At 45.0% G+C, this 25690-nt stretch overlaps 1 protein-coding gene across 1 annotated transcript in view; it reads right to left on the bottom strand.

Annotated features, from left to right (window-relative positions):
- Window positions 1-25690, bottom strand: part of LOC124006529 (protein capicua homolog) — a 66678-nt gene that overhangs the window by 2599 nt on the left and 38389 nt on the right. The window contains 20 exon segments of the mRNA XM_046316598.1: window positions 894-1070; window positions 2685-2819; window positions 3011-3162; window positions 3481-3638; window positions 3827-4146; window positions 4249-4384; window positions 4387-4784; window positions 6315-6505; window positions 8314-8474; window positions 8701-8840; window positions 8933-9142; window positions 9144-9891; window positions 10051-10148; window positions 10492-10630; window positions 10784-10962; window positions 11139-11277; window positions 11394-11576; window positions 11742-11850; window positions 18519-18684; window positions 18853-19002. Coding sequence (XP_046172554.1) covers window positions 894-1070; window positions 2685-2819; window positions 3011-3162; window positions 3481-3638; window positions 3827-4146; window positions 4249-4384; window positions 4387-4784; window positions 6315-6505; window positions 8314-8474; window positions 8701-8840; window positions 8933-9142; window positions 9144-9891; window positions 10051-10148; window positions 10492-10630; window positions 10784-10962; window positions 11139-11277; window positions 11394-11576; window positions 11742-11850; window positions 18519-18684; window positions 18853-19002 — 4089 coding nt within the window.

Genomic DNA, 25690 nt, shown 5'->3' with positions numbered 1-25690 from the left:
GGAGACTGTGTGAATCAGGCCTTCATGGTCGAATTGCTGCAAAGAAACCAATACTAAAGGACAGCAATCTGAAGAGACTTGCTTGGGCCAAGAAACACGAGCAATGGACATTAGACCGGAGGAAATCTGTCCTTTGGTCTGACGAGTCCAAACTTGACATTTTTGGCTCCAACCGCTGTGTCTTTGTGAGACGCAGAGTAGGTGAACGGATGATCTCAGCATGTGTGGTTCCCACCGTGAAGCATGGAGGAGGTTTGATGGTGCATTGCTGGTGACGCTGGCAGTGATTTATTTAGAATTCAAGGCAGGCACACTTAACCAGCATGGCTACCACAGCATTCTGCAGCGATACGCCATCAAATCTGGTTAATGATTAGTGGGACTATCATTTGTTTTTCAACAGGACAATGACCCAACACACCTCCAGGCTGTGTAAGGGCTATATGAACAAGAAGGAGAGTGATGGAGTGCTGCATCAGATGACCTGGCCTCCACAATCATCTGACTTCAAACCAATTGAGATGGTTAGGGATGAGTTGGACCACAGAGTGAAGGAAAAGCAGCCAACAAGTGCTCAGCATTTGTGGGAGCTCCTTCAAGACTGTTGGAAAAGCATTCCAGGTGAAGCTGGTTGAGAGAATGTCAAGAGTGTGCAAAGCTGTCATCAAGGCAAAGGGTTTCTATTTGAAGAATCAATTTTGATTTGTTTAACACTTTTTTGATTACTATCTGATTCCATACGTGTTATTTCATAGTTTTGATGTCTTCACTATTATTCTACAATGTATAAAATCGTAAAAATAAAAGAAAAACCCTTGAATGAGTAGGTATGTCCAAACCTTTGACTGGTACTGTATATAAAAATCTATATGCAAGCGTGTGTCTGTACTGACCTGAGGGGAAGAAGCCATGCTCCTGGAAGAGCTGCATGACGAGGGCTCGTCTCTGGTCCAGGGTGCGTCTCAGAGAGGAGTAGGGCACCTTGTCAAACTCCAGCTCCCCCAGGATGTCCTCTCCTTCAGCTCCTGTCCCTGTCCCGGACCCTGGAGGGGGACACACAGACGGGGGGGGCTGACAAACACACACCCTGGTTAGTATTTTATATAAAACATTTGTGTAAACATGGAAAATATATTTTAGGATTTGGGAGAGCAGTTTTAGCATTTAAATATACAGTGCAATTGGAAAGTATTCAGACTTCTAGACTGTTCCCACTTGTTGCATTAGTCTTATTCTAAAATTGATTACATTGTTTTTATCCCTCATCAATCTACACACAATACTCCATAATGACAAAGCAAAAACTGTTTTTTTTTTATGTTTGCAAATTTAAATATCACATATACATAAGTATTCAGACCCTTTACTCAGCACTTTGTTGAAACACCTTTGGCAGCGTTTACAGCCTCGAGTCTTCTTGGGTATGACGCTACAAGCTTGGCACACCTGTATTTGGGGAGTTTTTCCTATTCCCCTCAAGCTGTCAGGTTGGATGGGGAGCGTTGCTCCACAGCTATTTTCAGGTTTCTCCAGAGATGTCTGATTGAGTTAAAGTCCGGGCTCTGGCTGGGCCACTCAAGGACATTCAGAGACTTGCCCCGAAGCCATTCCTGCATTGTCTTGGCTGTATGCTTAGTGCCATTGTCCTGTTGGAAGGTGAACCGTCTCCCAAGTCTAAGGTCCTGAGTGCTCTGGAGTAGGTTTTCATCAAGGATCTCTCGGTTCTTTGCTTCGATTCTGACGAGTCTCCCAGTTCCTGCCACTTAAAACATCCCCACAGCATGAGGTTGCCACCACCATGCTTCACTGTAGGGATGGTGCCAGGTTTCCTCCAGACGTGACGCTTGGCATTCCCTATCTGGTCAGAGTCTTTAGGTGTTTTTTTGGCAAACTCCAAGTGGGCGGTCATGTGCCTTTTACTGAGGAGTGGCTTCCGTCTGGCCACTCTACCATAAAGGTCTGATTGGTAGAGTGCTGCAGAGATGGTTGTCCTTCTGGAAGGTTCTCCCATCTCCATAGAGGAACTATGAAGCTCTGTCAAAGTGACCATCAGGTTCTTGGTCACCTCCCTGACCAAGGGCCTTCTTCCCTGATTGCTCAGTTTGGCTGGGCGGCCAGCTCTAGGAAGAGTGTTGGTGGTTCCAAACTTCTTCCATTTAAGAATGATGGAGGCCACTGTGTTCTTGGGGACCTTCAATGCTGCAGACATTTTTTGGCACCTTTCCCCAGATCTGTGCCCCGACACAATCCTGTCTCTGATGTCTAAGGACAATTCCTTCGACCTCATGGCTTGGTTTTTGTCCTGACATGCACTGTCAACAGTGGGACCTTATGTAGACAGGTGTGTGCCTTTCCAGATCATGTCCAATCAATTTAAATTTACCACAGGTGGACTCCAATGTAGTTGTAGAAACATCTCAAGGATAATCAATGGAAGCAGGATGCCCCTCAAAGCAAAGGGTCTGAACACGGATGTAAATACTAATCTGAAAACCTGTTTTCGCCTTGTCATTCTGAGGTATGGTGTATAGATTGCTGAAAAAAGGTATACATTTCATACATTTTAGAATAAAGCTGTAACGTAACAAAATGTGGAAAAGGTCAAGGGGTCTGAATACTTTCCGAAGGCACTATACATGAATAAACCTTACAATGAGGGTGTGAGCGTGTCTGTGTGTTTCTACCTGGTCGGTCGAAGGTGAAGACGTCTCCCTCACACTTGGCGGCGCTCTTGGGTGTGCTGGGCTCCGAGCTGCAGCTGGAGCGCCGTCTACTCTTCCTCTTAGGAGACACGGGGTCCTCTGTTGACGAGTCCAGGTCTGGACAGAAGAGGGGATGAGAGACATACATATACATATTACCACTCACACGATTAGCAGATGCCTCTACTTCAGTGGGGCACACCGTAGCAAAATGTTTTGCAACATAAAATGTCGATCTCAGTTGTCTGTCTCCCTCTTTCCTTCAGTCCTCTCTACCTCCTCTCTCTCTCTCGCTCTCCCTCTCCTACCTGTGGAGTTCTTCCTCTTGCGGCGGTAGCTGCCCAGAATGGCGCGGGGGGAGGTGGCCAGACTCTGCAGGGTGGGGGAGGGCAGCACCTCCTCTGGCCTGAACTCTGGTAGCTGAGCAAAACGCTCCTCAAAATACACCTCCGACAACACCCTGGGAGAAAGAGGGTGATGCAGGGAGAGAAAGGAGAGAAACACATGAGTAAGGTACCTGAACCCTTTGAAGAGTCAGGATGACTCAGGGATACTCACTAACAAACATATTTTATAAGTTGATAGATGGTGTGTCTATACTCAGGGATACTCACTAACAAACATATTTTAGAAGTTGATAGATGGTGTGTATACTCAGGGATACTCACTAACAAACATATTTTAGAAGTTGATAGATGGTGTGTATACTCAGGGATACTCACTAACAAACATATTTTAGAAGTTGATAGATGATGTGTCTATACTCAGGGTAACTCACTTGTCCACAGAGTCAAAGGTCCTTTTGAGTGGCGGGGGGCGGGCCTTCACCTTTTTGGGAGGAGGGGCGTCTTTGTCGCTCTGGGGAGGTGGCAGGGCAGGGTCTGTACCCAAGAGAGGGGGCAGGGGTGAGGAGGGAACGGAGTCCTTCCACCCGGACTGTATGGGGCAGAGAGGAGAACAAGTTTAATAATACAGTATGCTGGGAGGGTTTAGTTTAGGGACACAGGGTGTAAAATCAGAAATGTATGTTATTTTCTATGAATGTGATCTTATTTGCATTCTCTGATTATTGAGAAGAAAAACCAAAACAATCCATTAGGTCAATCTCTCCATCTCTCTCTCACCTCGTTGCTGGCCTCTGTGCTGCGTGTGTCAGTGTTGTCCCCAGGGCCGTGTCCCTCAGGGAGTCTGTCAGAGGGGGGCTCCTCAGCAGCGTGTGTGTTTTGGGAGGGGGACGCCGACTTCCCAGGATGCTCCAGCTCAAAGGAAAAACGACTGTTTGCTCCAGTGCTCTCTCTTTCCCTCTCTCGGTTCTTCTCCCTCTCCTTTCCTCGGCCTCCTCCCTCGTAGCTGCCCACTGGGATGTTGGCAACAGTGGCTTTGATTTTCTGAGGGGTTCTCACCGGGAGCTGGGGGAGTTTGGGGGTGCCTGGTGCACTGCCTGCTGAAATAATATATATATATCTTTTTTATGTTACCTCATAAACTTGCATTTGTTAAGCATTAGATCTTTGTTCGAAAAACAAGGCGGGCGCCTTAGACTTACTGGAAGTGTGAGAGGGCAGGGGGGGGCTGCAGGGCCGCAGTGACAATGAGGAGCCACTTGGGGGCGCCACTAAGCTGCTGCTCTTATTGAAGGTCTGGGCTTGCCTCGCCGTCTGTCTGTCCGCTTGCGTGAGGGATGGCCTGTCCATCTGTCCGTACGCTGTAGCTCAGGCTGCGTCTCCGCTGGTCTGTCTGCCACTTTCTCTGACTGAGAGTGAGACATTCGGTCCGTGGGTCTCTCCCCTGCTTGCCTGTCTGTTTGTCTGTCCGACTGGAGCTGGATGTGAGTGTGTGTGGTGGGGGTGGCAGGGGCGAATGTGTGTTTGGGCAGGATGTGAGTGGACAGACTGGAGGAGCTGGAGACTGTGTACACCATGTTGGGTGGCACGGCTGACATGGAGACCACCCCGGTTGCCATGGTGATGTTGGTAGGGGGGTAGATGGCGGTGATTATCTGTCCCACTGAAGCAGAGGCTGGGCCAGAGGGGAGGGAGGGGCAGGTAGGGGACTGGACTGGGGGCTGAAGGGGAGGCTGACCTGGAGAGAGAGAAATAGTTAACGCCCTTCAATGGCCAGAGTGTACAGCCAGAGTGTACATCCAGAGTGTACAGCCAGAGTGTACATCCAGAGTGTACATCCAGAGTGTACAGCTAGTGTACATCCAGAGTGTACATCCAGTGTACATCCAGTGTACATCCAGAGTGTACAGCCAGAGTGTACAGCCAGAGTGTACATCCAGAGTGTACAGCCAGAGTGTACAGCCAGAGTGTACAGCTAGTGTACAGCCAGAGTGTACAGCCAGAGTGTACAGCTAGTGTACAGCCAGAGTGTACAGCCAGAGTGTACAGCCAGAGTGTACAGCCAGAGTGTACAGCCAGAGTGTACATCCAGAGTGTACATCCAGAGTGTACAGCTAGTGTACAGCCAGAGTGTACATCCAGAGTGTACAGCCAGAGTGTACATCCAGAGTGTACATCCAGAGTGTACAGCCAGAGTGTACATCCAGAGTGTACAGCCAGAGTGTACATCCAGAGTGTACAGCCAGAGTGTACATCCAGAGTGTACAGCTAGTGTACAGCCAGAGTGTACAGCCAGAGTGTACATCCAGAGTGTACAGCCAGAGTGTACAGCTAGTGTACATCCAGAGTGTACAGCCAGAGTGTACAGCCAGAGTGTACAGCCAGAGTGTACAGCCAGAGTGTGATAACCTGTTTCCTCTAACCTAAAGGTTTTGCTCCTCAAAACTGAGGGGAGATTTCTTGTTGCTACTGATGCAGTTCACAGTGACCTTAAAAGTACAATATAGTTAAGTTTGAATGTCACATGCACATGTACAAATGATTTTCTAACCAGCTCTAACCCCAACACTACAGTAATCAATAACAATGTAACACCAAAAATAACAAGGTAGAACTGAAACACACCAGATAGAGAAATAAGAAGAATATGATAAAGTAAGCAAGCAAAATGAGGTTGGAGCTGGCAAAACAGCAACCATCCAGTATCCATCTTATTCTAGATGTCCTTCAAGTGGATGCACTGACCTGTAAAGTCCTTTTATGCCTGAGCCAAACCCATGTCCTACCCAGGCCTGATTCGGCCCTGCCCGAAACCTGAAATAACTTCCTCCATTAATAAATCCATTAGCTGCTCCTCTCAGTCTGTCACTCACTCCGTAAGCGCTTGTCACTCTGCTCATGGAGGCTCTGGGTCTGTGAGTATCCATAGTAACGGCTTTGCTTGGGCTGCTCTGCTCAATGACGAGACATGAGAGACTCTATACTACCACGAAACTCAAGGGACATTCTTATTTTCTGTTAAATAATCTCTCCTGCTTTATATTGAACGAGGTTGAAGCATTTCTGACACCATGTTATGATCTGAGTCAGACATGACTGTACTTCGCAGCAGAGCACGAGCAAATGACTCAGCTTCAAAATGTTAGTGATCAATTTAGTTATACAGGAGCCCTGCCCGTACCCTAGTTATTGATGAGGGCCCTTCCCGGCCCTAACCTGATGTATAATGTCAGGGCCCATCGGGCTCAGGTAGCAGAGCTCTACTGACCTGTGATGAGGGGTTGGACTAGGTTCTGTCCAGGGGGAGCTATGGCTGTAAAGCCCAGCGTTGCTAGGGGCAACGGAACATATGCAGATCCAGGGGTGGGCTGGGCCTGCTGGGGGGAGGAGGAGCCTGTTGTTGTGGAGACCAGAGGCAGAGGAGAGGGGACTCCTGGCGTGGACTGGACATAGGTGATCCTGTGAGAGAGAAAAAAAGAGGAGAGAAGAGAGGGAAAGGAAAGAGAGAGAGAGAGGAAAGGAAAGAGGGGGGAGAGAGAGGAGAGAAAATAGAGAGGAAAGGGAGGAGAGTAAAGGAGAGAGAGTAAAGGAGAGAGGGTAAAGGAGAGAGGGGAAAGGAGAGAGGGGAAAGGAGAGAGGGGAAAGGAGAGAGGGGAAAGGAGAGAGGGGAAAGGAGAGAGGGGAAAGGAGAGAGGGGAAAGGAGAGAGGGGAAAGGAGAGAGGGGAAAGGAGAGGGAGGAGAGGGGGAAAGAGAGAGGGAAAGAGAAAAGGAGAGCAAAGAGAGGAAAGGAGAGGGGGAAGAGAGAAAGAGAGAGAGCAAAGAGAGGAAAGGAAAGAGAAAGAGAGAAAGGAAAGGAAAGGGGAAAGGAAAGAGGGGGAAAGGAAAGAGGGGGAAAGGAAAGAGGGGGAAAGAGGGGAGAGAGAGAGAGAGAGGAAGTAGAGGAAATAGAAGAAAGGGAGGAGGGGAAGGGAAAGAGGAGAAAGAGAGGAAAGGAAAGAGAGGAAAGGAAAGAGGAGAAAGAGAGGAAAGGAGAGAGAGAGGAGAAAGGAAAGAGGAGGAAAGAGAGGAGAGGAAAGAGAGGAGAGAGGGAGGAGAGCAAAGACAGCAAAGAGAGGAGAGAGGAAAGAGCAAAGAGAGGAAAGAGCAAAGAGAGGAAAGAGAGGAAAGAGCAAAGAGAGGAAAGAGCAAAGAGAGGAAAGAGCAAAGAGAGGAAAGAGCAAAGAGAGCAAAGAGAGGAAAGAGAGCAAAGAGAGGAAAGAGAGGAAAGAGAGGAAAGAGAGGAAAGAGCAAAGAGAGGAAAGAGAGGAAAGAGCAAAGAGAGGAAAGAGAGGAAAGAGAGGAAAGAGAGGAAAGAGCAAAGAGAGGAAAGAGCAAAGAGAGGAAAGAGCAAAGAGAGGAAAGAGCAAAGAGAGGAAAGAGCAAAGAGAGGAAAGAGCAAAGAGAGGAAAGAGCAAAGAGAGGAAAGAGCAAAGAGAGGAAAGAGCAAAGAGAGGAAAGAGAAAGAGAGGAAAGAGAGGAAAGAGAGGAAAGAGAGGAAAGAGAGGAAAGAGAGGAAAGAGCAAAGAGAGGAAAGAGCAAAGAGAGGAAAGAGCAAAGAGAGGAAAGAGCAAAGAGAGCAAAGAGAGGAAAGAGCAAAGAGAGGAAAGAGAGGAAAGAGAGGAAAGAACAAAGAGAGGAAAGAGCAAAGAGAGGAAAGAGCAAAGAGAGGAAAGAGAGGAAAGAGCAAAGAGAGGAAAGAGAGGAAAGAGCAAAGAGAGGAAAGAGCAAAGAGAGGAAAGAGCAAAGAGAGGAAAGAGAGGAAAGAGCAAAAAGAGAGGAAAGAGCAAAGAGAGCAAAGAGCAAAGAGAGCAAAGAGCAAAGAGAGGAAAGAGAGGACAGTTAAGGTGAACAGGGAAAGAGCGAAAATGTGTATGAGTGGGAGAGAAGATGAAAAGGGCAGTGAAGGCGGAAAGAAAAAAAAATAGGAAAATAGAACATGAACAATAATGAAAGGAGGAGAGAGGAGAGAAATGGTGCAGTGGGTGTCAGTGGGTGACTGAACAGTAGAGGAAACAGTAGATGAGTGTGTCTGTGTGGTGGAGCTGAGAGGCAGTGAGGGGGCGGCAGGCACTGCAGAGGAAGAGGCAGCCTGGGCCAGCAACAGAGCAGAATGACTAACACACAACACAAGAGCTGCACTTCTTCCAAAACCATTGTGTTATGTATTATGGTAGGGCAGCAGCGCTAATAGTGCACAGTTAGATTGAGTTGGTCTGTGTCCTCCTACCTGGTTGGTGGGGGCGGCAGCAGCACAGTCTGAGATGGGGCAGAACCTTGGTGCAACACTGTGGCCGTTCCCAAGGTAACGGGAAAAGGGCTCCCAGGATGCCCTGCCCCGCCTTGCTGGAGCTGGGATTGGACGACAGGCATGGGAGTGATCTGGAAGATCTATCAGAGAGAAAAAGAGATTGAGAAAGAGTGAGAAGATGGATATCTGTGTATTTAGTCATTCACCTGGGGTAACTACAAGTGCAATGACTTAGTCTTTGTAATCATAGAATAATCTAAGTAAGAATGGTCATGTTGGAGCTCTGACAGCCCTGGGATACAGAATAAACCTGCTGAAATCTCAATGTCTTGGTTTGGCTGTCATCACCATGGTAACACTGCTTACTTTGCTTCCTGCTTGAGCTCCATTCTGGACAGGAAGAGGTGGAGCCACGAGGGGGTACTGTTGGGCAGGGGCGGATGCCGTCCTCACTGTTGCCATGGGAAGCAGCATCTTGCCCTGTAGGACTGGGGACTGGGATTGCACTAAAGAGTGAACGAGAGAGGAAAATATGGATAAGGTTTGAAAACTCTCCATTTATTAGAGTTTTGGTGTACGATTCTCTCCACCCTCTCACCTCTGGCTCCCGGGCTGACCACTCCCACGGCTGGGCTGGAGGCGTATCCCATCAGCGAGCCCGGCCCCACCTGCTTCCCATTGGCTATGGACATGTGGGTGGACGGAGCTGTGGGCAGGTTGAAGATACTGTTCCGGCAGGTTGTGCAGTTGAGGGGAGGGGCTCTTGGGATTGGAACTGGCTGATAGGGTGGGCAGGATGTATTGGACCTGTGTGATGGCTTTGCCCCCGGGGGATGCCAGAGATGATGAGGAGAGGAACTGGGGCTGGAGCAGGGAGAGGGGCAGGGGGCCATTGATGTGGTTTTGTGTGGGGGCAGAGACAGGGGCGGTGGGGGGCAGCTGGTGGTGGGAGGACAGATGGGGGGAGGGACTGATGAGCTGGACGGTGGACTGGCTGTGCCCCGGGAACACCAAGCTGGTCACCAGCCCCCCTGGACCCGCCCCTGCACCTATGGGATTGGGTGAGGATGAGGAGTAGTACCCAGGCCCTCCGCTTCCTACTCCGGATCCAATCAGAAGCTGCGCTTGCTGCGATGGGAGGGACCTCCTGTCTGGTGGGTGAGGAATGGATGAAGCTGCTCCATCTCGGGGTTTACTAGCGATGGGGACTGGCGTGCTCACGACCGGACGAACCACGTTGGTCACCACTGTAGAGGCCACTCTGACAGCCCCCAACCCGAGGAGAGGAGACAGGCCAAGGGGGGCAAGGGCAGAAGGAACTGGGCCTCCGGGGCTGGAGATGACAGAGTGGCCTGAGGAGGACAGGGAAAGAGAGAGGGATGCCACTCCTCCTCCATCACCACCTCCTCCCTCGATTCCTCTCTTCCTCCTGCGGTCTGAGAGCCCCCCTCCTCTCTCCTCGTCGTAGCGTTTGGAAGGGTAGGAGGAGAGAGAGACGGAGCGTCCGTGGGGGATGGGCTGGGAGGAGGAAGAGCAGATCACTGGAGCAAAGACACGCTGCAGAGACAGAAAGAGAAACAACTAAATGTCTGTAGCAGGGTGAAAAGCAGAAGGACTAAAACATGTTCCTCTTCTCTAAATAATGGTACTATATCAAAAACATGATCAGTCAGACAACTGGAACTCAATCTAGCCTTGATAAAGGAAGAGACTTACCTTTCGATCGCTTTCGTTCCCAGAGGCGTTGTCACTGTCGCTGTCCGTCACTCTCTCCTTACACTTCAGGTCTATGGAGCTGGCAGGGTACGGGTCCTCTGTAGGGGGAAAGGGGAGTGAGGGTACTCATGGTTTATGTGCATAAACACCCATTTCTAACTTCCTCTGCCAGTATATTGTACATGTAATATGCTTGTCTGGGAATTGTTTGTGTGTAATTTCTTGCGACCAGATAGACCTTTATTGTCCCTAAAGGGCAATTGAATTGAATTATTTCTCAAACTGTCCAATTAAGATGATATCATTATGGTAAAAGAGCTCCCAGTAGTACTGTGTTTCCCAGCAGTGTAATAACCTGAATTTCACGTGTTTACAGGGGCTTACTCCAAAATAAGCATATAACTGTTGTTGAGATGATGTCACAGCAGTTCAGTTTCTCACCGATGACATCGTCGTCTCCCTCCTCTTCACAGATGACCATGCGTTCCTCGTCACTGGTCATGTCCTCACTGACCCCCCTCTGAGACCGGGACAGGGTCTGGGCGCGCCCCGAAAACTGGCCACCACCATCCCCACACATCTGAGAGAGGAAGAGGAGGAGGAAGCCAGATATAAAACAACAAAGTGATGGATGAGAGGGACGGGTCAAAATTGACACACTAAACTAAGAAACCTGTTTATCATTTAAGTAAAGTGGCTGTAGTGGAAACAACATTATGTACCATGGCCTTACCTGTGACAGTTCAGCCAGGGCCTGTGTGTTGCCCCTGTCACTCCTCTCCAGGCTGTGCACGGCACTCTGGGAGAAGGCTCGGGGGCGGGGTAGCTGACCTACATGCCCCTCCCCTGGATTCCGCTCAGACACACCCAGCAGGCCAGGCCCCACCCCTTTCAGCTCCACACCATGGGGCTCTGAGAGAGAGAAAGTAAGTGGGAGAGTGAGACAGTGGTGCATAGCAAGAGGAAAGAGAGAGCTAGATAGATATTCAATGATAATGTTTTCATGAAACCTTCGCAATCAAATAAACATCCCTCTTCCTTTCTGTTATCTCTTATTTGGGTGTTTTGAGGAGCAGTGTGTGACTCACCGGTGGTCTCAGACATGCTCCTTTCTCTAATGTCTTTGCCCCCCGGCCCCGGGAGCCCTCGGCCATCAGAACTAGACTTCTTCCTGTCTTTGTTGCACCACTTCCAGTCTGGGTGGGCCTTAAAGTGGGCCTCCTTCACCTGAGAAAGAGAGAGGATGAGCAAACAAAATACATTCATTTTTTGGCTGCTTAGTCAAGTCAGACTAAACCATTGCACTAAATTGTTGTGTGTGTGTGTGTGTGTGTGTGTAACACCTGGAAGGCGAGGTCGTGATATTTCTGCTTCTCTTTGGGCCCCAGGGCATACCACCACTCGCCCAGGATCTTGCTAACCGTGCGGTTGTCCTGGTTGGGGTGCCTCTGGTGCACCAGCGCTCGATGACGCTTACTGAAGATCATGAACGCGTTCATCGGCCGCCTGATGTGGTCCTTCTCCCTCTGAGAAGGAGGAAAGAATGATTAGATGAGAGGGTGAGAGAAAGCCAGAGCGCCTTGCCAGGGATGCTCCTCTTTTAACAATGTGATTAAATGAGGAATGGAATGTATGACGAGGTAAGAGATGAATTGACAAAATAAGTGAGCGAGAGACAGGGGAGAGGTTACCTTGCCAGGGCTGCTCTTGTCCCCATCTTTAGGCAGGGCGCTGAGGGACTGAGTGCGTCTCTTCACAGGAGTCACAGACAAGGGCTCAGGAAGAACACTGGGGAAGAACCTAAGAGACAGACATAATATATATATAGATATATATACACATATACATACATACATGCACACAGTTGAAGTCGGAAGTTTACATACACTTAGGTTGGAGTCATTAAAACTCGTTTTTCAACCACTCCACAAAATTCTTGTGAACAAACTATAAAAGTGGCAAGTCGTTTAGGACATCTACTTTGTGTATGAAAAAAGTAATTTTCCCAACAATTGTTTACTGACAGATTATTTAACTTATAATTCACTGTATCACAATGCCAGTGGGTCAGAAGTTTACATACACTAAGTTGACTGTGCCTTTTAAACAGCTTGGAAAATCCTTGAGGGCAGAACTGAAAAAGTGTGAGCGAGCAAGGAGGCCTACAAACCTGACTCAGTTACACCAGCTCTGTCAGGAGGAATGGGCCTACAAACCTGACTCAGTTACACCAGCTCTGTCAGGAGGAATGGGCCTACAAACCTGACTCAGTTACACCAGCTCTGTCAGGAGGAATGGGCCTACAAACCTGACTCAGTTACACCAGCTCTGTCAGGAGGAATGGGACAAAATTCACTCAACTTATTGTAGGAAGCTTGTGGAAGGCTACCTGAAACATTTGAAGTTAAACAATTTAAAGGCAATGCTACCAAAAATACTAATTGAGTGTATGTAAACTTCTGACCTACTGGGAATGTGATGAAAGAAATAAAAGCTAAAATAAATCATTCTATCTACTATTATTCTGACATTTCACATTCTTAAAATAAAGTGATGATCCTAACTGACCTAAGACAGGGAATTTTTACTAGGATTAAATGTCAGGAATTGTGAAAAACTGAGTTTAAATGCATTTGGCTAAGGTGTATGTAAACTTCCGACTTCAACTGTACGTACACACACACACACACACACACACAGAGGTGGGTGAGAGATAAATATATCTCACCCACCATCATACCTCTGTAGCAAACATGGAACATAAAAAAAGAGACAAAAACAACTCTAAGGAGAGAGATTTGCATAAAACTTTCACACACACACAAAGAGCAGGAAAAGTGGCTCATCTCCCCAGAGAGTTCAGTGGATTCAGCAGACAGCTCATAACAGTCAATGGACAGCAAGCAGCCTGGCCCCTGCCATTCTTTTCAGTTATTTTTTATGCTTTTTTTTGTCAAACACCGGATAGGTGCAGGGAAATGTTTTATTTTACAATAAGGGTAAGGGTTTAGTGCCTTGCTCAAGGGCACATAGACAAATCTTTCACATTATCGGCTCGGGTATTCAAACCAGCAACGTTTTGGTTACTGGCCCAACACTCTAACCGCTACGCTACCTGACACCCTGTAGATTCATTTAGCTCATTTAGCAGAGATGGATGCTTTTGTTCCTCACCTCGTTGTTCATATAACATGCTGCTCTACATGTAGAAAACGTAAGTGGACGCGTGGAGCCACTCACTCTACTAGGCCTGTCCCTGCACAAAAATTATCTTGGCCGACCGAAAGTAGTGTGTTCTTTCGATCAATCAACTGGTCTCAATTTTTAAACGTGTATATAAAATCAACTATATGCATTGAGATTGTCTGATGCTTGACGTGGATGTTGAGTCAGAGGGGTTGGGTTAAATGTGGAAGACACATTTAAGTTGAATGCATTCAGTTGTACAACTGACTTGGTATCCCCCTTTCCCTTTAAGCACAATATTTGAATAAATATGACAGATCAAGATAACCAGAAGAAGAAATAAATTAACCTGACCCGACCATGCTCCTCCAGCTCCTGCCAAACATCCCATTTACCACACAAGCCTGCCAGGTGTTTACAGGCAGATGCAACACTGCGACTTTAAATCATTAGAACACATTCACCAAAAACCCTAAAAATACCCCTGGAATGGATTTCTGCAAATATATAAACACCACAGGAGTCCTCTTACATTTGGAAACTTTACAGTCCTATTGATCAAACAACCATGAAAAGGTAGGCTCTCTCTCCCTTAGTTATACACATAACAACAATATCATCAACTAATGATAGCCATAGCAAGATGAGCTAAAATCTAACAAAGTAACATTTCAGGTAGTTTGCTGTTAAAACTGCACTTTAAACGATGCGTAATTGTAGCCTCCTCGACCTTCTGCAGCTTGCCTACCAATGCATGCTTGTCCCAACCAAGCACCCATGCTAACTGGCTAAAGTTGGCAAGCTTGCTAGTTAACTACTTTCAGACACAAATGAGGGAACACCTCACTGACTATTTTACTCGCACTAGCAGAACTGATAGGTTGTTTACGTTCGTGACTAACTATTACCCCCCCCCGATGTTTACTAACATATTCAGCGGGTGTTACTCATTCATAAATTCATCAGTTGTTCTGCGCTCTGGCACACAGACGAGAGTACTCTGAAATCAGAGTAGATAGCCAGAGTGAATTTGCAAACGAAAGAGATATGCAAACAGTCGTTCAAGATACCTGCGTCTCCAGCTGTGAAAAGCCACCGAAAAACGATGAGGAGAAAAAGTCAGTCACCCACTCCTCTAATGGCATGACGTCCTCCTAGCAGCTAGCTAACGTTAGGCTCCGTGTTTTTAGATTGCTACATAAATAGATACAGTAGCCTATTAGCCACAGTATGACTGACTTGTGATCATTGCCCTTGCTAGTTTGATCAAATCAAATCAAATTTATTTATATAGCCCTTCGTACATCAGCTGATATCTCAAAGTGCTGTACAGAAACCCAGCCTAAAACCCCAAACAGCAAACAATGCAGGTGTAAAAGCACGGTGGCTAGGAAAAACTCCCTAGAAAGGCCAAAACCTAGGAAGAAACCTAGAGAGGAACCGGGCTATGTGGGGTGGCCAGTCCTCTTCTGGCTGTGCCGGGTAGAGATTATAACAGAACATGACCAAGATGTTCAAATGTTCATAAATGACCAGCATGGTCAAATAATAATAAGGCAGAACAGTTGAAACTGGAGCAGCAGCACAGTCAGGTGGACTGGGGACATACCAGCCTTAGTTACATTTGTCAGTTTTTGTCCAGAATATTGAGTCATTGAAACAGTGCTTCCCGAATGGAGGCAGCAAACTTTGTATTGGTGAATTATATTAATCATGCAATGAACTGATCTATTCTGCCAACAATGCCTTAGTGTATGTCATATAAACTTTTTTAATTTTTAAAATTATTTTTTATAAAAACCTTGTAAAGTGGGTTTTGTAGCATAAACTGGGAATTTGATATTTTTGACTGATATGATTGTGTGTTTGTTTCATATCGGCAAAGTAGTTAAAATGTTGTCAGTTCCACTTTAAACTTCAGGTCACCAATTACTTTGTGTGCTAAACGTGAAATGCTTTTTTCAATGGGAGGTAATAGTTGTACATTTCCATTGGGAAATGCTTAATGGTTGTGTTTTGTATTCTTATGATTGGGACCTACTGGCTTATTATGTCAGAGTTTATGGACAGCTTATCCTTTAACCTCATGCTGTGTGTGACTGCTGTCTTTCCATCTGCCCTATGTAGTTGTCCTGGAGAAGTTGGTCAATTCTAATTTTGCCAAAAAGTTCCCAAACAGGCCGCCCAGAGAAGGAAAGGCACCTGTGTGAAAAATCCAATTGTTTTTTTTTTTGCGTTTTCCTATAGATTTTTTCTGATTTTCACTCTCAAAATCACATTTAAAAAAATATATATAAAAAATTTAAAAAATGGTGTAACTGACCATACCGCTCACCAAAAATAAACTTACACATACATGTTATTCAATCATTGCATCTAAACTGCTTTCGAGAGTCTGCGTAGTCATGCGCTAAAATAGAACTTGGTTATATTTGTGACGCGTGATGAGCTGCAAGTCCCACGTCTCCTGTCTCCTGATTGTTTTTTTTATGAGCCTATATCTATGCGGGTGATTGAAAGACAAACTGAGATCCACACTCCTGTCCAGTTAGTGGCAGGAATGCACCTTAAAGTTGGTTGCCAACCGCCATATAAACTCCAAAGAAGAAGCATAAAGGAGGAGAGATAACTAGAAACTAATTCGGTTTGAAACTAATTCACCTTTTATCTGTGGAATAATTGTAAGAGTAGAGGACCTTGTGCATTTCAGGTAAAATAACAAGCGAATGTTTATATCCCAGGACAAATTAGCTAGCAACAGCAAGCTAGCTAGCTAAATTTCCATGAAAGTTTAATGCTTTTCGACCTGTCACCAAATTAATATAGTTGGTTCGGAGTTTGTTTTGATAATTCAACCTGCGTGTCCTGATCACGTCTGGTGTGGATGGACAAAATCGACATGGTTGCGATGGCACACGCGGATGCACGCGCCCGGTCTGGTCAGCATGTAAGTCCACAACAATGCTTAAACCACATCAATCTGATTGGGTGGGCCTGTCAGGGCCTGGCTCCCCAGTGGGTGGGCCTCTGTCCACCCAGGCACATCCATGACAATCACGCATTACAAATATGTATGCACACATGACTGTAAGTCGCTTTGGATAAAAGCGTCTGCTAAATGGCATATATTATTATATTATATATTAAATAGCCTACTAACCAACTCTTCTGACTAAACTTTTTAAATACCTGGTATGCATATCCTTTGTTGCCTAAGTTAGCATTTACTGGTAGATATCGTACGTTGAAACTTCTTTCCTACCCTACCAGCTACCGATGTCATTCTTCTCTGAGCTGTTCCATGACAAAACCATTTGAAAGCTACACTCTTACTGTCTGCAGATGATATTCCATTGAAACTAGGCTGTGTGCACGTAAATATATTTCACTTGCTTTGCAATTTTGTAGGCTACATTGTGAACAATTTCTCTATTGTACTTCATAATTGATAAGTCATACACCTTCACTACACTACTTTGATACGCATCAGCAGGGATTAAGTTAGTATACGCAAAGCCCACTGGGGAAAAAAGTGAGTATACATCTTAAACTGTACCTGCGTATACGCTACGCTACACCACTGGCCCTTTCTAACCTGCCACACACTGAAGATCGATAGGTTCACCACTGTACTAACCTGTCACACTGAAGATCGATAGGTTCACCACTGTACTAACCTGTCACACACTGAAGGTCTATAGGTTCACCACTGTACTAACCTGTCACACACTGAAGACCTATAGGTTCACCACTGTACTAACCTGTTACACACTGAAGACCTATAGGTTCACCACTGTACTAACCTGTCACACTGAAGACCTATAGGTTCACCACTGTACTAACCTGTTACACACTGAAGACCTATAGGTTCACCACTGTACTAACCTGTTACACACTGAAGACCTATAGGTTCACCACTGTACTAACCTGTTACACACTGAAGGCCTATAGGTTCACCACTGTCACACACTGAAGACTTATAGGTTCACCACTGTACTAACCTGTCACACTGAAGACTTATAGGTTCACCACTGTACTAACCTGTCACACACTGAAGACTTATAGGTTCACCACTGTACTAACCTGTCACACACTGAAGACCTATAGGTTCACCACTGTACTAACCTGTCACACACTGAAGACCTATAGGTTCACCACTGTACTAACCTGTCACACACTGAAGACCTATAGGTTCACCACTGTACTAACCTGTCACACACTGAAGACCTATAGATTCACCACTGTACTAACCTGACACACACTGAAGACCTATAGGTTCACCACTGTACTAACCTGTCACACACTGAAGACCTATAGGTTCACCACTGTACTAACCTGTCACACACTGAAGACCTATAGGTTCACCACTGTACTAACCTGTCACACACTGAAGGACTATAGGTTCACCACTGTACTAACCTGTCACACACTGAAGACCTATAGGTTCACCACTGCGCAAACATATGGTCTATAATTGACAAAACTCGTAAATGGAATGAAATAAACCAAAACTTGTTTCGCACAAGTTTAGTGTAGGTAGTGTAGGCTAACAATGTGTCCACTCTGACAATGAGAACAGTAAAAGACTGGATTAACAATATATTAAATGCAATAACATAAATTACCGTAACCAAAAAACATTATGGATTAGATATTATAGGAATGAATGGTACATTTACTACCGGTGAAATATGTAATGGGGAATTGATAGACACTAACAATCACACACAAACAATTCTCACAATGAAGTTATGAAAGTGCACAAATTGCAGGAGAGAGACGTGCATTATGCATCCTAACACACTCCACTTCCTTTTGGTCTGTGTCACCCTCCGCAATGGATTAGTTCACTGAGATAGGTGCAAATCAGACAAGTATCTTGTGTTTAATAAATAAATATATATAGTACCAGTCAAAAGTTGACACACCTAATCATTCAAGGGTTTTTCTTTATTTGACTGTTTTCTACATTGTAGAATAATAATGAAGACCTCACAACTATGAAATAACACATGTGGAATCATGTAGTAACCAAAAAAAGTAGCCACCCTTTGCCTTGACAGCTTTGCACACTCTTGTCTTACAATGTATAAAATAGTCAAAATAAAGAAACCCTGAAATGAGTAAGTGTGTCCAAAATTTGACTGGTACTGTATATATTTTCTACTGCTCAACTAAAAAGAATATTGGTTGACCAACAGCCTAGTGACCAAACAATCGACTATTTGGGGTCAGCCCTAGTGTCCACACACGTGCATGCAGTCACGCACGCATACACTTACGGGTCATCCACATCACTCTCAGTCTCACTGTCTGGCCTCTCTCTTTCGGCCTCCCTCTCCGGGGCCAGGTCGTCCGTGGAGGGAGTCAGCCGTGTTGTGGGTCTTCTCTCTAGGGAGGGGGGGCCCTCGTTGGCCTCCTGTAGCAGCACTGCACCCCCCTGAGACTCTGAGAAAGACAGGAAAAGGGGGTATTTTCACAATGATTCAAATCTCTGATAGTTATCTGGTAATACCAATGTTTGTGTTACGTAATCCATTATGTTTCAAGTGTTTGAAATCATGGTAGAAATTGTAATCTTGCTGGGATTTGGGTCGAATTTCATCCACAACCTACCTGTTTTCAGACTGGCAGCTTGGGGGTGATTGATTGGTTGTTGGCCCTCACCAGACTGAGTAGAGGCATCTGACTGGGTTGGTGCCAGGAAAGGGACCAATGAATGCCAGGGAAACACAGGAACTGACCGGGGTTCCACGTTGGTCCAGACTGCAAAAAACAAAACAAAGAAATGGTTAGGCCTACTCCTTTTATTCAGTGTAATCCAGTCAGTGAATATTATTTTTGAGCAACAGTTTATGGACTCACAATATGTCCAGAGAATACACTCCTCATCGTAAACTAGCTCAAACATATTTTTTCTAAAATCTCAACTTCTGATAAACAATCTCAACTTTCATGTAAACAAGATTCTATTTCCAGATTTTGGGAACATATTGTTGTTAGCCTGTACACATGCAAATAGTTTATGTGACAATATGAACACTTTTCTAGTATGGCCAAGAAGTGACTATCAAAGGCCCATCTTCCCAGAACCAGGGGCCCACTGGCTTAACCAATTAGCCTCAGGTATATACTCATGGCTGTTGCTTCTCCCCATATGGGACACCTCTGGAAGCTCACCAGCAAGTAGCTGATCAATCAGCCGTGAGAAAGACCTGTATATCTCACTGCAAATTCATACAGCTACAATATTCAAAATGGTGCTGGAGACAAATATGAAAAACACACGGAAGTAGTAAATGACCATGACTGACCAAACATGCTCAGTCCTTGACGGAGGTATTGAGGGGTCTCTGATGAATACATGGTTGAAAAGAGTCCTTTATGGTGTTTTTCCAAAAACGAGTCTCAATTTAAAAGGGTCCTTAAAAGCGTCCCTTTACAACGTCAGATAAAAATCCATGTGTTGAAAAATTAATCAGTGATCCAAGATCGTATAGTGGATGGCAACAGTGCTCGATAGTGCCTGCATCTGACGCTTATCTTCAGATTGCGGTCATCACGCACAACTTTCACTGCTATAGTCGCACTGCTATTATGATTTATCCGGTGGCGTACTGATATATCTGTAAATGTTGATTTCGGATTAAAATGAAGTCCCATGCGTATCCGTCAACAACATGAGACCAGCTCACGCTTTCATCTTTTCAGAATGCCGCATTCTCTGCGATCAGCCTATTTGTTCACGCGCATTGACGATAACAATTATATTTCCCCAGTGCATAACATGAAATACGGGGAATAACACAATGTAAAATGGATTGCCAACTAGTCAGTAGTCACAAGTTGCAAAAGGATACAGAAGATACGACAATATGTTAAATATAGTCGGAAAAGTCTGTGTTCCTCTTGGTCTAATAACCCCTGATGCACCCTCGCCTGTTTGTTTACATTACTGGAGTGCTGCGGTCACGAATAGGTTAACTAGGCCTCACCCTCATCCACGGAGTAAATTGGCACATCAGTCCGAGACATACGCTATCCTCGAGGCCATGTTCAACTTGTCTCTACACGTACTCGCTTCAGTCTAGCAGTGTACAAATGGTGCGAAATGCAAAAAAAAAAATGTTTGGGGCAGAAACAGAGTATTCGATGTATTGCATGTAGTCGACCAGTAATGTCTGACAGCTAGCTTGGACGACACTAACATTAATTGCGAGCAGTGGATAGCAAGCTGGCTAGCTAACTACGTGAATTAGCTATCTGGCTAGCTAGTTGTTATGCAAATGCGCAAAATGACAAAGCTATCAAATTCATAATCATGCTAGATTTGTTTACTGAAGGGATTTGTATCTGTCTGAAGATCAATCAAATGCGTATGCATCGGACCGTGTGTAAAGTTATACACAACTACTAGTTAACTGAATGAGGCTAGCAGCAGCTATTTGCCACCCATAAACTCCAGTGCAGGCTATGCTCAGCAACATCATGCTTTTACTTTGGATGTTCTTGCTGAAGTTTGGAGGACAAGTGACAACCCCAATTGTTTATTTTACGTTAGCTCTCCACCACATACAGGGTTGATTGCCGTCTACATTGACGCAAGTAGCACTGCAATTGTCGGTCAAAGTAACCTTTGCTACTTCAAAATACAGCCGACAGGTTCAACACGAGAAGACAACCCGAGCCTCAAGTGCACCGGTCCAAATAACACCGTACCCTCCGTAATGCCCCTGGCCCTGCACCCGCAGAACAGAAAGCAGTCAAAGAAACGCAATTGTTGTCCTCATGTCACTACCCTTCCGTTACACAACAACACAGGTCTGTTACTATTGTTTTTCTTCACACCATGAAACCACTTAAATGATTTGAGGAACAATGACTGCTGCGTGCTAGATCTATAAGATGGAAGCTAAATTGAAAAAAAAACCTGTCTGAATACACCTGCATTTTTTACCCCCAAAACCGTTAGCCACCTGCCTGTTTAGCCATATGGTTACTGTCAGCATCCAACATTGATATTCTATTGATTTGGCACCAACTCATATTAAAAATGTAAAGTAACGTGAAATCGTATTCACCATCAATTAACTTTCTACCACACAAGGCGGATCATATGCAGGTGTGCTTAAAACTGGTCATCCATCTCCCATATCCCACTGGCTCTCCAGTTGTTGATTAAATCCAAATACCCAATTTGGGACTTTCTTGAAGGCTAGCTACCAATGCACTACCCCCACTAACGTTAATATTTTTTTCAACACCACCGTGGCCTCAGTCGGCTCCCACACACACCCCTGCCTCGTATCTATCAACGTCTCAAAAAGGTAATCGACTGAAAATATAGTTGCCAGAAGTATTTCACTCCAACGCTGTCATGAGCAGCGGGGACGATAACTCGGACCCCAATGACAGAAAGTGGGGCGAGACCACAGCACTGTTCTGTGTTGGTTGCTGCCCCCCTTGGACCACAGCAAACGACCGGATTGAGCTCAAAGGCAGGAAACCGAAGCGAGAGGCCAGCCAGAGATGCTCCGACACAGATCCGTGGAATCGGGGGCTTTATAGAAATAGCCGCTCGATGTCCGGTGCGATCTCCGCCTGCAGCAGGTCACTTCGCGCGCGCCCACTCCTGTCCGTCAGCTCGGCAGGTATTTGTAGTAGAAAAGTTATTGTATCATAACATCTCCTCACTTTAGCTCAACTCTCTTCCCCACGATTTGTTCTCTCTTGCTTCGTCTGGCCCTTTCTTTATTTTTCCCCTCCCTGTTCCTTCCTTGTAAACTAGGCTGCCCCCTCTCGCTCTTTCAGTGTGTCAACCTCGCCCAACCGTGCCCCGCCCCTTTCTCTTAATCTAAGCTCCACCATTGGTCAAGGCAGCCACTTGTCATCCCGCCGCCGTGACCGCTGATTGGTTGAAATATGCAATGGAATGTCAGTCATATGCAAATCTCACTCGAATAGTCAGTCACTGATAGCTGCAATGAAATAGAGCTCCTAAAAAATAACATATAAAATTGGGACATGACTTCCTATTGGCTGTTATTCAATCCCACCGTGACGTTTCTGGCGTTCATTTATTGGCTACAAATCCCAAATTGCCCAACCTGACTCATACCGCAATAATTACTATTCATAATCCCGCCCATGTCCCATCGGTCTATTTTAGGTAGTATGCTAGATTGATTGCCGAGCAAGTGAACAGAGACACTCAGATGGAGGACAACAAATCGCTTGACAGAAGTTTATTTAAGGTCCTTCACCAAAAATAGTAAAAACGACATGCAGTACCGACTTCGTCCATCTGCATAGGGGGCACTCTAGAAATCAAACTCTTTGAAGTGTAGCTGTGAAGCAGGTTCCACTAGATAGCACAGCCACAAAGTCTAAATTGGCACTATGGTAAAAATGTTTGAAAACAAAAATGGTCTTTTTGGTCTTAATTTAAGGTTAAGCAAGGTTAGCAGTGTGGTTAAAGTGCAAATGACAAGTGTTTTAACTACTTTGTAGATATGACACAAACAGACAATCGTATCAGTTAAAAATATAAAATTCCAAGTTTAGTTTCAATGACTCAATATTTTGGACAAAAACTGACAAATGTAACTAAGGCTGGTATGTCAATACAATCAAACTAGCAAGGGTAATGATCACAAGTCAGTCATACTGTGGCAAATAGGCTACTGTATCTATTTATGTAGCAATCTAAAAACACGGAGCCTAACGTTAGCTAGCTGCTAGGAGGACGTCATGCCATTAGAGGAGTGGGTGACTGACTTTTTCTCCTCATCGTTTTTCGGTGGCTTTTCACAGCTGGAGATGCAGGTGTCATTTGGTTAGCTGGCAAGAACTTGAATGACTGTCATCCAGTTATCTAGCATATATCTTGCGTTCGCAAATTCACTCTGGCTATCTAGCTAGCCTAGTGGTTAGTGTTGGGCCAGTAACTGAAAGGTTGCTGGATCGAATCCCTGAGCTGACAAGGTAAAAATCTGTCTTTCTGCCCCTGAACAAGGCAGTTAACCCACTGTCCCCCGGGCACTGAAGACGTGGATGTCGATTATGGCATCTTCCCGCACCTCTCTGATTCAGAGGGGTTGGGTTAAATGCGGAAGACACATTTCAGTTGCATGCATTAAGTTGTACAACTGACTAGGTATCCCCCTTTACTCTAATTTCTGAGTACTCTTGTCTGAGTGTGCCAGAGCGCAGAATAACTGATGAATTTACGAACGCACAACATCTGCTGAATATGACCGGTGTCAGTAAACGTGGGGGGGGGTGTGAGGTGTTCGTTCATTTGTGTCTGGAAGTGGCAAGCTAGCCAGTTAGCATGGGTGGGGACTACAGAGTGAAGGAAAAGCAGTCAACAAGTGCTCAACATATGTGGGAACTCCTTCAAGACTGTTGGAAAAGCATTCCTCAAGAAGCTGGTTGAGAGAATGCCAAGAGTGTGCAAATCTGTCATCAAGGCAAAGGGTGGCTACTTTAAAGAATCTCAAATTTGTATAACACGTTTTTGGTTACAACATGATTATTGTGTGTTTGATTATTGATGTGTTATTTCATAGTTGTGATGTCTTCCCTAATATTCTACAATGTAGAAAATAGTACACATATTTTGGAATGAGTAGGTGTATCCAAACTTTTGACTGGTTCTGTATGTTGTTATTAGGTTTTATTTACTGCTGTATCTTTTAATTGTCCAAACCCATGGCCGCTTTCCCACTCTATATTGATATAACATTTTCACAAATGCCTTACATGAAAATTACCATATTTAAGTGTTTGATTAGAATTTTAAAAAATTAAAAGTGTAATATTCTTCCTGGGGGTGTATATGAACAGATTTTAAAAATAAAATGTCATGTTGCTAAAACGCTGTCGCTTCCACTAAGGTTAGAGTTAAGTTTAAAATCACAATTTTAAGAAGCTGAATTGTAGAAATAGGCAGGGTTTATGACTTTGTGGCTGTGGTAACTAGTGACAACCTGGTGATGCCTGTGAGACCACACTATCTGTATCTTTGGGCTTTTTGTTATTAAATGCATTAATAATATTTACAGACAATTCCCTTCCACATTCCAGGAATCATGTCATTTATCCTCTGAGCCTGTAGGGTTATTACAGTGTAACAACATCAACCAGTCATCTAGCATCATCTAATGTAGCCTACTCTGATGTTATAACTGCTGCTCAGTGCTCAGCCATGTGTTTTATGACTCAGCAGTGCATACACACACACCATGTGACTGAATTACAGGAATGCTAAAAAGAGACATAGTATTGGTAATGAGTAATTAGCAGCATTAGGGAAGCTTAGAGGAACCAACGCTAGTGTCTTTTCCAACTAGACTACTATTCTACTACTTCTTCAACTAATCGCTCCACTACCATTGTGTTTTAAATAGTGGCAGTACAGGCAGCTGCAGTAGTTCCACATAATGGTAGTCATGAGCATTAGAAGTATTAGAAGTAGCCTAATGGTTGTGGAACGATGAAATACATTTTCACCACCATAAAATCAGATGGTTGGACAATTATTCACTCTATTACAACATGTTATTTAACCACGTGTATGCGACACACACACACACACACGCACACACACACACACACTGGCATGTAAACTGAGTGGTAAATGATTGAGTTGTTTGTGGAGCGTTTCTCTCAGTTTCCGTGTCATTAGTCAGAAACGGAGAGGGGAGGCGAGCAATGATGTCATTTTCCACCATAAAAAGCCCATTCAATCCCAGAAAATGTATTTTCTAAATGTTTCCATAGTGCAGTTTAACATCCCCCAGACTGATTTTTAAATGTGTGTGTGCTTTCTGAGAGATACAAGCACACAAGCGTGTACACACATGCACACCTGTACACACATACGCAGTTGCACACAAACCAGGACTGAGAAAGAAAATGAGTGGTGGAGGTTTTAGAAACAGGGAAAAATGGGTGGGAATAGAAGAGTGAGAGGAGAGAGTATCAGTGTAAAAATAAACTAACAGTCATTCTGTGTAGAGGGGAGGAGAGAGGGAGGGAAAACAGAACTTCTCTTATGGGAGGAAGGGTGGAGAGGCCAGAGATGGGGGAGATGGATCACACACACACACACACACACACACACACACACACACACACACACACACACACACACACACACACACACACACACACACACACACACACACACACACACACACACCCCAACTACTAAGGGCACTGACTGCGATTCATATTACTGGATAAAAGGTTGCCTTTTGATGTCTACATATAATTTATCACTAAAAACTGCTGCTAATAGAAAACTCATATCACGTGCAAACATACACACATTATGACAAATTGAGTGTTTTGGCACAGTACATCTACACACAATTCCAACTAACAGCTGCAAATAGTGTACTTCACAACACACAGTCTAAACTATGACAGATAGTGTGTCTAATACCCT

Source organism: Oncorhynchus gorbuscha, linkage group LG19 (assembly GCF_021184085.1).
Source record: "Oncorhynchus gorbuscha isolate QuinsamMale2020 ecotype Even-year linkage group LG19, OgorEven_v1.0, whole genome shotgun sequence".
NCBI lineage: Eukaryota > Metazoa > Chordata > Actinopteri > Salmoniformes > Salmonidae > Oncorhynchus > Oncorhynchus gorbuscha.
Note: the sequence above shows the minus strand (reverse complement) of the source record. Positions and strands in the feature narration are given on the sequence as shown.